Source organism: Haliotis cracherodii, unplaced genomic scaffold (assembly GCF_022045235.1).
Source record: "Haliotis cracherodii isolate W230 unplaced genomic scaffold, xgHalCrac1.p SCAF_6, whole genome shotgun sequence".
Classification (NCBI taxonomy): Eukaryota; Metazoa; Mollusca; class Gastropoda; order Lepetellida; family Haliotidae; genus Haliotis; species Haliotis cracherodii.
In genome coordinates this window covers 31,824,571-31,840,028 of record NW_027266319.1, presented here as the reverse complement: position 1 = coordinate 31,840,028, position 15,458 = coordinate 31,824,571, and the positions used below count along the sequence as shown (strand labels likewise).

The 15,458-nt window shown below is 39.6% G+C and overlaps 1 protein-coding gene across 1 annotated transcript in view; it reads right to left on the bottom strand.

The window, feature by feature from the left end:
- Positions 1-9,569: 9,569 nt before the first annotated feature.
- Positions 9,570-15,458, bottom strand: part of LOC139444619 (cyclin-dependent kinase 20-like) — a 44,958-nt gene continuing 39,069 nt past the window's right edge. The window contains exon 11 of the mRNA XM_071225530.1: positions 9,570-12,595. Within this exon, the coding sequence (XP_071081631.1) occupies positions 12,404-12,595 (192 nt within the window). The 3' untranslated portion in view covers positions 9,570-12,403. The remainder of the gene's footprint in view (positions 12,596-15,458) is intronic.

Here is a 15,458-nt window from a genome sequence, read left to right as displayed (position 1 = left end):
GGCACATCATCCTTACATTCAGAAGTTCTTCTAAATACCACACATGTGGCCAGAGTTCTAAACATATCCTATAAACTTACACATAACATGTGTTTGTAAGTACATGTTAAACGCCCATCAACATGCATCAGTAATTCTGTTTCACGACAAACGTCATAGTCAAATCAAGACAGTTAGACCTAATGGTAACACTAGTAAGATAATACCAGCACACTGAAAAACAAATGATTGCTTAATATTCAAACCTCTTAATGAAAATAGCTATAATCAATAGCCAAAACTTAACTTTCTAAAACTGTGTTTCGGGAAAACAGTAAATCAACCACCACATCATGTACAGTTGGTGGCAATTTAAGGCTCGAGCCACTCAAAATCTGAAAGGCTGCTGATCAGTTTCAGCACTTTTGCATTCATTTGAGTTTTCTTCTTGTTCCCTTTGTTGCCTTTGGAGCCTTTGTCTGGGTTGATCCCAATGAAGCACCTGTAAGGGGTTAGATATATGTATATACTATCAATTTCATTGATTAATTAAGCATATACTTAACACATATTGCATAATTAGCTGATGCTACCTCATTATAAGATGAATCTGTTTTATTATGAATGTTAATATTGTCCCAATGTACCTGCTGTTATTTCACACGTAACATAGCAATTTACACCTGGCGATAATTCAAGGTATATAAATAACTTAAAATACCTTTGTATAAACTCCAGTGTTGCTGCAGCACCTGGCTGGTACTCAAGGTTGAGGATATAATACGATGCAAACAGGGCGGATAACGAGCCCATAAAGCTCTGGCACTTGGGGACGAAGACCATGCAGGTAGCAGCTAAAGTCAACATCACCGATATTGATCAACTCCATCCAGAGCTGATCCCGAATATCACACGTACATTTGCACTCAACAACTGCATGTGTCACTGGATCACGATACACAAGACCACATTTGTGGCACAGTCCTGTATCACACATGTCCTTTTCGGTTACATGTGTTAGTCATCATTGATCAATTAGCCGATCATTGGAAGGTGAATAAAGATGCGTCAAACAGACACAAAGGCAAATTCATAGATTGCTGGAGACGGTCAATGTCAGCCTAGGCACGGATCGAGTCGATACTACGAAAGTTTAGATGTGCATTTCTTCGTTTGTCCATTAGGATGGGCCGTAGCGAGGATATTCGTGAACAATCATGCAGTCACGCTCTCTGACATTTCTCAATGTATCCTGAAACGCCGAGACCAAGAATAAAGGGTCTAAATGATAAGAAAGAACGCTTATGTATGTTTTCGTGCTAGGGAATTCCCAGGGGTTTCCCCAGGAATGAGGAAGTAGTCCGTCAGTGTTTACGTCATTTCAAGAACACGATCTCGTGAAAAACGCATGAACGTCAAATTGTGTCGTTCATACACTTATGAACGTCAGTTTCGCGGTCATGTGACCGACCTCTCGTCCAACGGAAAAGCCGTATATCGTGTAAACTTCAGATTAAAAAATTATATCTAGATATATGACAGAAACTAACTAAATTGATATGTTGATATAATGTATCAAATTGTAACCTACTGAGAATTTACAATCGTAACAAATCAGAAGTTTGCATCAGTTGCGTATTTGATGTAAATTGTAATGGACTCAAATGCATTTCAATAAAATATTAGACCTCTCGTTCTACTTGTGCTGTTGTGATTGTGAACAGTTGTTATTTTGATTGTCAATGTTGACAGATTAGATAGCATGAGGTGTAACATTTCAACTGAATTATTACATAAAGGGTGTGTAAATATTTAAAGTAAAGTACAGTTTGATCTGCAATTTTGGTAACAATTAATATTTCTACCAAAATGATATTTACTTTACTGTACCAATTTAATCATGTCATGAAATGAACAAAAACCCAACTAATTAATGTCCAGTAAATGTTCAATCTACATGTGATCTTTATATAATTTACAGAAACAGATAACTCTTTAACAGTTTTCATTCAAATATTTCAAATGCATAAATTGATATTGACATTACTAAAAACTTAAAGTATAAAAAGAATTATTTTTAATTCCCATGCGTATTGCAATCATAACTCATTTATTCCCTTTGTTTAATTGTGAAACCCATCTGGTTTTATATCCACAAACATGCTTTGAAACTTTCAAAACAAAAAGATTTCTTTTGTGCAAGCAATTGCCATGTATTATTGATCATTAATCATATCAATTTATATATAGGAATATAGTTGTGCTTACTGTGTCATTTTGCAATAATTATATTGTTATGATGTAATATTTTACTATTGTTAACAATCTTTAGAACTTTAGTTTATTTCAATCAAGTCAAGTGGTGTGATCATTTTGATATTTTTTTATAATTCAATCAAAACGAGAAAAATAAAAAAATATAAATACATAGAAGAAATTTGTTTTCCTTGTCAAATAACGATGATAGCATGAATTTATCTCATGCTCCTTGTATAGCATGCTCCTTGTGAATATTCATTCCATTTCTTCTTCGAATGTACCTTATATGATGATTTTAAGGAGACATTACTGACAGCTATCGATAATCTTGGAGGACAAAAAACTCTACAGAGTATTCTTTTTGGTGATCCAAACCTAGATGTTTTCCTGAATACAAAATATTCTTGTCTGTACACAAATTTATAGAAACGACTAACAGATTCAGTAGCTAGCATATTATTGTTTCCAAACTATTATTCATTAATATCGTTAAATCTATATTCAACACTAAAATGTATAATATTAGGATATGTATGGGATGCACACTGTCTTCACTTTCCAGCACATTGTACATATCCTTCATATGAGCACTGTATATATATTGCGCACTATGTTTCCACAATGTGAAGCTTCAACTGTAAATTGTTCATTTTCATTATGCAATATCATGTATAACTGTATATAGGGAGAAGGCGGTAATAAGTGCTGCCCTTTGTCTTTTTGTACAATAAAATATGTTTAATAATATTTCATCTTGTGATCTGACAAAGTTAATATTTTCAAGTCAAGATATCAACTTTAGTAAACCATATGAAGGGATAAACATTGCATTTGACAAAATAAATTCAAGTCTTATATTTTCTTTGTGATCTTCATGACCTTACTCAGAAAACCATAGTGTCAATGAGGCAGACTGACTGTAGGTGTGACAAAACGTGATATTTCACCTGATTTTCACTCCAGCGAAAGTATGTTTTCAACATGGTCAGACTAAACAAAGTATTTCATGATTAAATACATACCGGTAATACAAATATCAAAACGTGTTTAATTAAAATGTGACATTGGTATAAAGAGCTGTAGTACACTGTCATTAAATTGATGCATCTGTTGAGTTTACTGTTTACAAAGAATATACTGTTTTTGAGTTTTCGACATGTCAGATGAATTAAGTAGCATGTAATGTCACACAGTGATTAATTTTCCTGAAACTTCTCTATTTCAGAAGAATGTTGTTTTCTAAATAAGCAATATTTTGAAAGAAGGTGAATATGCATTGTTTATAAAAAATGTTATTGAAGTAGGAACATTATTACAATATTATTGAATTTTTCATTTCAGGCCAGCGAGTCAACACAATGAAGTACTAGTATCCGGGTGTCGGATGTCTGGATGAGCTTTCTGCTGTAAGTAACACACTGGTTTCAATGTGCGTCCTGTCAAAGGACGAGGAAGTGAAAAGCCATAATCATTTGATCAACAGATGTAGTTCCTGTCACATTTCACTTAAATAGGACGAGGAAGTGAAAAGCCTTATTCACTCACTAATCAACATGGCCAATATTTATCCGATACTGAAAAAGCACATTGTACCATTTGTTTACAAGCAAGAAAATTATTTTCTCCTGGAATTTAATTAGATGCTTTTGACTGACAAAGACACCTAGTCCATGTTAAGTTTTGAAAACTTATATTGTGAGAAATAAAGATATGACAATTTCGGTTTGTTTTTCTTTATTAAATATGAGAAATCCAGATTGTTCCATCAACATAATTTGTACCGATACATATATTTTATCTTGGCTTGATTACCAATTGAAGTTGATTCCTTTTTATCTTTTGTTATTTTATCTGTACTCATATCTGATCAAGACATTTTCAAACTATTCAGGATAAATGTATTAGTAGCTTCCTTTTGATATACAATTACCTATCATCATACAGGATTAGGTGAGGGTGTTCAAGAAGTTGGTAGTTGTATCAATTCTTATATTTCTTCAATTTCATACATTATTTATATTTATCAATTTTTAGTTTCCTTTTAACTTATTTTAAACAGTTCACACATTATTACTTTCTGCGTGCACGGTGCAATCTCAATCGGCAATAATCAGTTAAGTGATGTTTGAAAGTATCTGTCATTGTACACACTGAATAGAGTTATCGCCCCTTCTGAATATTTATTTTGACACAAGAATTATTTTCATAATTAACATTGTAATATGTTAAAATGAAAATCTTAGCAGAAAAAGTGTCTTTTGTCAACTGGACACATGGTAAAACGATAGTGCGGTGTGCAGCAAACACCACTATGAAACGTGAAACAAACATGATCTCAATCTTGATCTAGAGTTCGCCAAGCCACGCATTGACTGAGCAATTTTGCAAAAGTACACTGACGTGTTTCATGTTATGAAGTTTATTTACGATACAAAACTTCTGTCATTGAATGTACTGTCACATTGTACCTATATGCCGACGAGGTTATGATAAAACAATCCATTTCTGAAATACGTATCTCGAAATGCACCTTTCGATTCACTTCCGGGATCCTGACAGCAAAATGATAATTCCAGTGTATTACAGGCATATTCTAGTTGGACCTCATGATTTAATGTGAAATATCTTCTGTATTAGATACAGAGGATACCATTTTGTGTTTGTTTAAAATGTCCATCAGTGAAATGCATAACATGCTGTCTGTTCCCTATGAGCTGTTGCGACTCTCACTGCATGGAGCTATGCTCTCCAAGCCTCGTTTTCGATCCAAGATGGCGAAAGTGTGAAAAAGGTCAATACAGTAAACTACCGCTACGGAAAGAATTTAAGATACGACAGTATTATACGGTTATAATAAACGCGGTATAAAACTGCAAGACTTTTACATGGAATTACCGTAAAAGAGCGTCAGAGTTACGGCAAGGATTTACAGTGAACATGGGTACAATGTGTAAAGCCCATTTCTGGTGTCCCCCGCCGTGATAGTGCTGGAAGATTGCTTCAAGCGGCGTAAACATTATTCGCTCACTCACTCGTATCTATCCCGAATGCATTTTTCTACGAGATGTTGTTATTTGGATTACACCTCGGTCTCACCGATATTAAAGTTGCCCATATTATCACTGTGTACATTTAGTATATGGTTCAGAAGAACTTGCTTTGATTATGAATGAACATGCATTTGGCAGCAACTCTGGCAAAACGTATTTATAATGTTTAAAAGAAGACAAGATTTAATTTATGTTGAAATATGTTCGTTAAAGGTTATACTTAGCACACAAAAAGTGTACAAAATGTCATAGTCTCGTAGGTTATATTTATACCGAGAAAGTACATGCTGATTTAACTGTATATGTTTTTACCTGTGTCACATACATAAACATGGCTCCGTTAAGCACTGAAACAGTTTACCGTGAATTCAGGTGTTGTACGAGGGATTGAAGTTCTAAGCCTAACAAACAAAACCAACAATAGTGAAAGTGAAACACAATCTCCCTGCTTTTCAAAACACTAATCATATCGATAGTGAATCTTTTCAATTCCAGCCAATGCAAATAAAACATTTTATAGCTGTTACTGTAAAATAAATGACACGTTCGAAATATCAGTTTTAAAGTATATTATACACGAGTTATTATTGAGTGGTAAGAACTTTAACGCAGGGCTGTCAACAACATATGCTGTCCGATTTCATCGTAGCTATCTATTGAAGTAGACTATTTAAATGCAAATGTTGTGATATTTTATGGTCGAGGGAGTATAACATTACGCCGCTTTGTTTCAATACATTACAGCGTTTCAGCTTAATGTTACAGGAAAGCCTGAAGTGATCCAGATCTTGGAAGTTACCACTTTGGTGAAACCCACGAGCACGGGTATGGTGCGGACAAACCTAGATACATAATCAGTCGAACCCGGATTCGAACCCACGATTGTATGTTTTTATCAACTTCTTAAAAGGGGATTCCCGATTTATTGTTTCACAAATTTGGATACTTTCTCGAACAAGCTATTACAACTTGCATTAGGTGTTACTGGGGAGATGGGTGGCTAATTAGTACACTTATTACATACAAGTATCATTTTATTGTATGTAGGACATACATATGTAGCAACAGATGACATTGCTTGTTTGTTTGTTTGTTGTATAACGCCGCAGCAATATTCCAGCCATATGACGGCTTCAAGTGTGGGCCAGAGAGTGATGGATATTATGAGTATCGATCCAGGCCATCGTTGTACGATCGCACGCGATCATCCAAGTCATCGAGATTGATGACCGGATCCATTTTCTTTGCGAATATCAGTTGTCCGATATATATGGAGTTAATTTCCGAGGGACAAAAAATCATAGCATTGGTGGAAAGTATTTAACTGTTCAAGTGAAAGTCCTGAAATTTCACGCTCAGTAATTCACAGCAGTGCAAAGGTGCGTGACAAGGTTTTTATTAGCTGATGTTATTGATGGCTGATAACAATTAACTATCTGTAACTAGCATTATATTACTACATGTAACATCCTGTTTGTCAGCATAAACGCTGATTTCTCACTTCTCCGGCAGCTGGCCTTGGTGTGTGTTTGTGTGTGTGTGTGTGTGTGTGTGTGTGTGTGTGCGTGTCTATGTGTGTCCAAACGGCCACTGACGTAATAACTCCGCAACCTTGTTCATCTCAATTTACCAGTACAACATAGACGTTTAACTGCTTCGTTGTAGATCTCAACTTATTTCACATAATTATACGACAAACACGGAAACAAGACTCTGTGTGTGTGTGTGCGTGTGTGCGTGCGCTCGTGCGCGTGTGTGTGTGACACAAAAAGATACAACAGATACGTTTTTGCTTCACATATCAAATTAACACAATTCACAGTCCAACTCAAAGTGAAACAGCATTGTGATAATAATATAATATAATCGTTCACTGGTTTCTGGTTGGCAAGAACTGTCTCTTCTCCCTCTCATGGGCGTGGTCCAGGTTTCGAAACTTTTTCTTTGTCTTAGGTGGCATCAGACTAACTCGACTGTGATCGCAGTATTATCTAGCTCAAACTGCAGTTTCCCAATAAATTTCTACAGATTTGGATGCCACCCCTCGAGATAATTTGTTGACGTCGACCCTCCACTCAGTGTCATAGTATTGAGCTTCGTGAGAAGGCCATCTTTGGTGTTAATCATGATCGGGTTGACCAATGAACGGAAGCTTGATGTCCGGTGTTAATCAATCATGGCTCGTTCGGAACGATGAAATCTGAATGCAAATTGTTAAGAAGGGAAAGGATGACATAATCAGAACATAAGTTGCCCATGTCGACGAATAGTGAGTGAGTATGGTTTTACGCCGCTCTTAGCGATATTCAAGCAATATCACGGTGGGGGACACGAGAAATGGGCTTCACACATTGTACCCATGTCGGGAAACGAACCCGGGTCTTCGGCGTGACGAGCGAACGCTGTAACCACACGCTATCCGACCGCCCCTTGTCGACGAATAACTGTTATAGGTATATGTTGCCAATAGTGACCCGATTCTATCATATCTATGTTTGTTTATAAAGAAACTCTTCTTATTTGTCATGACATGACACCGCTGTGAACTGCTAGATGCACGATATTTAACGGATAGTCACGAAAGTGAATAAAATCACCCGGTAACGAAAACATTTTGAGAAGTACACGCAGATATACTATTAAGTTAAATGTGACATCAAATGCCTTCTTCTAAAACATGTTCCAGGCTCCCTGAATTTCAATTTGTTTCAAACAATAGGTTGCGTGTTATATTGGAAACAAAATTTAGCGCCGTCAAATCTACAAGAATAACACAGATGTTTAGTATTCTAATTGAATAGCCAATATGATAAACTCATTATAGACGCCTATCCGACTGTGCAGCTGTAACTGCTGAGATGTATTTAAATGTGATTCACAGGGGTGTCTGTAGACTAACATCTAGCCTCTGAAATGAACATATTTTTTTTAAAAACACACAGTTGTTAAATTATAGTTATAAAGGGGGGCCAGTCGTCTAGGGCGCCGCTATTTGTTGCGCAATAGAGGCGACTAACGTGACCGGGTGGTCAGGCTCGCTGACGTGGTTGATGCATGTCATCGTACCCTTTTGCGTAGAGTAATGCTCATGACGTCAATCACGCAGTGGACTGTGGTCCACACTCGATTAATTAATCGGGTGAGGTGAGGAATGGAGCGTTTGACTGGGAAATTGAGGCGTTTTGTTGATGACAAGACCATTGCGACTAGAACCTTGAAGTGTGGGGAGTACTGGTGGGGGTTTACAATACCATGGCTGTTGTGAGGGATGAGTGAGTGAGTGAGTTTTATGTTGCTGTTACGGTATTCCAATCATATCATGGCGGGGACATTGGAAATTCGCTTCGGACATTGCATGTGCTTCACGGGCCGAAGGTTGCGAAGAACCCCAAGGATACCCCCACCGAACCTTCTATGGAAATTGGGGCAATATGATTCAGTCAATTTTGACTTGAAAATTGGAGTGTAATGACTAGTACAGAGATTTGTTCCTTGTTTAACGCCGCACTCTATTCCAGCTATAGGACGGCGGTCTGTAAATAATCGAGTCTGGACCAGACAATGCAGTGATTGATATGATCATCGATACGGCATACGATGACATGCATCAACCAAGTCAGCGAGCCTGACCACGAGATCCCGTCAGTCGCCTCTTACGACAAGCATAGTCGCCTTTTACGGCAAGTTTGGACAATGTACATACTGTTAATCCCAACAGATGGCAAAACAGTTATCGATTTGTGGACGCCTCCACTGCTAATGCATAATAAGTAACATAACTAACACGCTTTCATTTCCCCACATAAATTTATTCCCACACAGAATCATTAATGGCTATTGTGGGATAATGAAAATTGCATCTGCCACTTCCATGCCCTGCAATAGTGATAAGTGACCTAGATTCTTGCATACACAGCAGGACGCATTAAAGAGTGGAGGCTGGCCATTTGTGCACCGCCCCCCTCCCCCTCCCCCACCCCCCAAAAAAACAAAAACAAAACACAACAACAAACCAACAACGACAACGACAACAAAAACAAAAACAAAACAAAAAAAACCAAAAAAAAAACCCACACTCACACCTTCTTCCATTATTGGGGGCGGTCGGGTAGCCTAGTGGCTAAAGCATTCGCTCGTCACGACGAAGATCGGGTTCGATTCCCGACATGGGTACAACGTGTAATGTGTGTCCCCCGCCGTGATATTGCTGGAATATTGCTCAAAGCGGCGTAAAACCATACTCACTCACTCTTCCATTATTGAGAACACAAAAAAGGACTATTGGTTGGACATGCTTTTATTTCTTTGTTGTATAAGGCCTCACTCAGCAATATTCAAGGTCAATGGAAGTTTCCTGTTAATGATGGGAGTCTGGACCAATCTCATTAAAATCAGACCTTAGTTCTCGCTACCGCTAAACAAGGATCTGAGGACATCCCATTACGGGTCACGCCAGACCGACCTTGCGCGAACTTTGACCGACCAATGGAATGGCCAATCAGAAGGCAGTTTTCTCGTGCTTTACGGCACTAATTTCAAATTGGCGACTACGCTTCGAAACATATTTTGACAAATTCTCGATTTAAAATTTGAAACCTGAACAAAAAAAACACATTCCGGAATGGCTAATAGATGGTCTAGATTGTAAGGATTCAGTCGTTAAACCCGTAACTATCGTTCGGAATACCCCATATTAAAGTTTTCGAGGTTGCATGATTAGAAATCACATTCCGACTGTCACTTTCATAATCTGGTAAGGGACGCTCTGATTGATCGGAGCCTGACGACCACCAAAAGACCTATTTTAGCCTGTAATCTCCATGGCGTCAACGGCAATTTGGCAGCCATAATTCATCAGGATATGACATAATGCGAGTTTAATAGATTGTTCCAACAAACACATACCGTATTCGACGTAATAAGCGCCCTGCTCTAATAAGCGCCCACAGCGATATTTGCTAATATATTGGCCAGTGATCAATCCCAATAACCACCCCTTCCGATTGATCAATGTACACAAGACTTATTTATTCGTGTATAATACGCGCTCGTGTGTTATATGCACCCTTAGTTATCGGCAATTAAATTCTGGAAAAATATATCTGTCGTATATAAACAGTTCAGGCCGTCAGCATAATCCACGAAATTTATCTTTCTACTCTTTCAGCTTTTTTTCACCAAAATAATATTCTAATAAGAGCCCCCTATTTCTAATTTTGAGAGGGCCCTGGGAGCATATTATGTCAAATATGGCAATTCCCCAATGTCCTCATATCTATGAATATTACTATTACATCTGTTGAATAATGATAATAATAATAATGATGATGATGACGGCGGGGGACACCAGAAATGAGCTTCACACATTGTACCCATGTGGGGAATCAAACCTTCGGCATGACGGGCGAACGCTTGAACCACTAGGCTACCCGACCGCCCCATCATGATGATGATGATGATGATGATGATGATGTGTGCCTATCATGTGTTTTGTTTACTTCATGCCTTACAATGTGCACTCTCCTTGTTCAAAATTCTGGATCCACCTCTGCAATTTCGTTTTCTTACCTGCCTAGTGGATTTCAACATAAGGTGATTGCAAACAATGAAATGTACATCTTACAATGGACTAATTGTATGCACTGTCATACCAAACAAACATAATTGAGCCAGTAGAGATTCTAGGTAATATTATAGATTCCCAGTGACGAAATGGATCAGGAGGTGAGGTGGGTGATTGCATGTTATGGATGGATCGATGCTAGTGTTGTCATTCATGGGGTCTCTACTTGAGTCTGATGGTGTGGGGTGCTATGAGCTCAGGGTCTCTACTTGAGTCTGATGGCGTGGGGGTGCTATGAGCTCGGGGTCTCTACTTGAGTCTGATGGTGTGGGGTGCTATGAGCTCGGGGTCTCTACTTGAGTCTGATGGTGTGGGGTGCTATGAGCTCGGGGTCTCTACTTGAGTCTGATTGCGTGGGGTGCTATGAGCTCGGGGTCTCTACTTGAGTCTGATGGCGTGGGGTGCTATGAGCTCGGGGTCTCTACTTGAGTCTGATGGCGTGGGGTGCTATGAGCTCGGGGTCTCTACTTGAGTCTGATGGCGTGGGTTGCTATGAGCTGTGGGTCTCTACTTGAGTCTGATGGCGTGGGGGGCTATGAGCTCGGGGTCTCTACTTGAGTCTGATGGCGTGGGGGGCTATGAGCTCGGGGCCAGTACTTGAGTCTGATGGCGTGGGTTGCTATGAGCTGTGGGTCTCTACTTGAGTCTGATGGTGTGGGGTGCTATGAGCTCGGGGTCTCTACTTGAGTCTGATGGCGTGGGTTGCTATGAGCTGTGGGTCTCTACTTGAGTCTGATGGTGTGGGTTGCTATGAGCTGTGGGTCTCTACTTGAGTCTGATGGCGTGGGGGGCTATGAGCTCGGGGTCTCTACTTGAGTCTGATGGCGTGGGTTGCTATGAGCTGTGGGTCTCTACTTGAGTCTGATGGCGTGGGGGGCTATGAGCTCGGGGTCTCTACTTGAGTCTGATGGTGTGGGATGCTATGAGCTCGGGGTCTCTACTTGAGTCTGATGGCGTGGGGGGCTATGAGCTCGGGGCCTTTACTTGAGTCTGATGGCCCAGGGGGCTATGAGTTCAGGGTCTCTACTTGAGGCTGATGGCGTTGGATGCTATGAACTCTGGGCCTCTACTTGAGTCTGATGGCGTGGGGGGCTATGAGCTCGGGGCCAGTACTTGAGTCTGATGGCGTGGGATGCTATGAGCTGGGGGTCTCTACTTGAGTCTGATGGCGCGCGGCTATGAGTTCGGGGCCAGTTCTTGAGTCTGATGGCATGGGGTGCTATGAGCTCTGGGCATCTACTTGAGTCTGATGGCGTGGGATGCTATGAGCTCTGGGCATCTACTTGAGTCTGATGGCGTGGGATGCTATGAGCTCGGGGTCTCTACTTGAGTCTGATGGCGCGCGGCTATGAGTTCGGGGCCAGTACTTGAGTCTGATGGCATGGGGTGCTATGAGCTCTGGGCATCTACTTGAGTCTGATGGCGTGGGATGCTATGAGCTCTGGGCATCTACTTGAGTCTGATGGCGTGGGATGCTATGAGCTCGGGGTCTCTACTTGAGTCTGATGGCATGGGGTGCTATGAGCTCAGGGTCTAACAAAGAGTCCTCTAGGGGGGTGTCCATTGTGTATTCGTGCGTCTGGTGCTTGTGCTGCAGCCCACTCCGCCGGGTACGCTGGGGGATGGGCAGCTCGGAATGATGGGCAGGCAGGGGCTCCGTGAAGAAGTAAGGATGCAGGAGAGCCTAGGATGAGAACAAAGAGGAGAGGAGAAGTTAATATGTAACTGCTATGCAGTAAGGACGTAATTAAACATTCTTCTTGGAAACTGTTCCCTAAATTTGAAAAGAATCCATGAAGCATTTTTCAAGTTACAGGTCGTTTAATCTCTAAGTGAAAAAATAGCTGTATTATTTCAGAAAATGGAAACATTGAAATCAAACTTTGCACTGCATCTCTCCTATTGGTACAAAGAGTGTTTCCCAAATTTGAAAAGAATCGACGCAGCAGTGTTCAAGTTACAGGTTGCACAAAAAATGTCCTTGGAAGGATTGACGGACAGAATCACTTGGTTGGTTGGTTGTGTTTTGTTGTTTAACGCCGCACTCAGCAATATTCCAGCTATATGACGGCGGTCTGTAAATAATCAAGTCTGGACCAGACAATCCAGTGATTAATATCATGATCATTGATCTTCGCTATTGGGATCAATGACATGCATCAACCAAGTCAGCGAGCCTGACCGCCCGATCCCGTTAGTCACCTTGGGTGACGTCAAGCATGGGTTGCTGAAGACCTATTCTACCCCAGAATCTTCACGGGGCAGAATCACTTGGTATAACTTTTAGGTCGTGGGTATAAAAATAAAATGTGTTTCTGTGCATAGCTAGTACATACTTCCTGTATATGCCTTTTCATATCATTTCAGCAAAGTTAAAAGTTAAAACTCATATCAAATGCTTTGGGCACATTTTAGAGACACAGTTTTCTCAGCTTCATCAACAGAGGTTACAGAGATGTTGAAAAAGCATGAAAACTCGAAAAATAGTGCCACTGCAATGTAGCTCACCTGCTAGTCAGCAGTTGAAAAAACAAAGATAGCTACAGAACAAAAGCTGCTGTCACAATTGATATTCAAATAACTTCTGCAACAATACGAATAACTAACACTAAAACCTAACAAAATGAACAAAACATAATGTCATCATAAGGAGAAGCATACATGCCAAAATTCAGCTCCCTCAGTCTGGCAGGGTGAGTGAGTGAGTGAGTGAGTGAGTGAGTGAGTGAGTGTTTGGTTTTACGCCGCTTTTAGCAATATTCCAGCAATATCACGGCGGGGGACACCAGAAATGGGCTGAGAAATTTACAGAGGCAAACATGCATTTTGAGAGAATTTAAGAGCATAATCAAACAAGGCGAAAATATAAGAGATTGTGAAGAAAAAACAATGTATGTTGAATCCCACTACTAGCCACAGATATACCAAATTTTATCAACTAACATGTGCATTTTAAATCGTAAATCATCATGTTTAGTGATGTTTCATATTAAATTTCATACATTTATTGACCAAGTTTGTTATACCTGTTTATTCACCTTAAAGGGATACGATGTGTTGGGTTTTTTTAAAGCGCATATTGATACTCGAAAAATCTTTTTAACACTGTGAATCATTGATAACTTCTAATCTTTTTTGAAACACTGAAACGTGCAACATAGATCGTGTTAGGTAGGCAGTGGATGTATACTGTTTTGTTGGTCATCTACCACCCACGACTCGACCTTCGTTAAACCGCTGATCATCCAAAACGCTCATTAATTATTTGGACCCTGAAGGTAGCGTTGTAGCGAGGGATCACTGTAGTCTATGAAATCTTATAGTAAACAATACATTTCTCTCCTCTAAATGTTCTTTGTGATGCTGATTTCAGAGGTGAATTGAGCTGACTGGACATGCTTTCATATAAATCTGGAATGGTTTTGGTTTCATAAAATACACTTATTCCACATATGCTGGTGCATGGTGGCCATTTGAAAATCAGATTTAAACCTCTTGAACAAATTAGGGTGTCATCTTTGTGGGAAGAAACATGTGAAGTATCAGCTTCATTGGACCAGGAGTTTCTGAGAAGAAGATGGACTACACCTGATGGACACTGGACAAACAGGCCACATCATACAAAAGTCCCTAACATAGGCACTAACGTAATCACATACACTAACATACAATTGGATAAACTTTGTGCAAACCTATTTTCTTCACAAAGAATAGCGAAGTCACATCGTTTTATAGTGGATGCATCATGTTTCCCGTCATGAGTGAGTGAGTGAGTGAGTGAGTGAATATAGTTTTATGCCGTTTTTAGCAATTCAGCAATATCACCCCCGAGGACACCACAAATGGGATCAAGACATTGTACCCATGTCGGGAATCGAACCTGGACATTCAGCGTGATGAGCAAACACTTTAACCACTAGGCTACTCCACTGCTCCCAATAAATATGGATATTTATAACATAATTGAGTAAGTCAAATCAGTGAAATAAATCCCCTATCTCTGCCAATTGACAGTAAACTGATATTGTCACTCTCGAGAGTGGTGACATCGTATATAGTCACTGGCCAAAGTTCAAGGTCACTTGTAATGGCTCAAGGTCAGCATGACTTCATGACTTGAAGAGACCACTTGACACTGGTTTAAGAGACTTGTCATTTGATAATTGATTGTTGTCTGGTCTGTGAAAATTTGATGAGATGTATTGACAACCGCTTTTAAATATTCTCTACATATCACTCCCTCATTCCATTACCACTTAGACAAACGTTCCTACTCTTGGTCCAAAAAGTTTTCATGTAAACACTAACCGTCATCACCTGACATCACTTCCACTAGAATTTAGTGTTCACATGGGAACTTTTCTTAGCTTAGCTCACTAGATCAAAAGAACATGCCAAAGTTTCAGGTCTTTTGGTTTTGCTGATTCCATGAAAATGATGCTTAAACAGTTTTCAATATTTGAACAATTATTTTTTATACTTAACACGGATACTTAACTCTTCATATCCCCCCCAACATTTCCGCTTGCTTTGTTTGTTGTTTAACG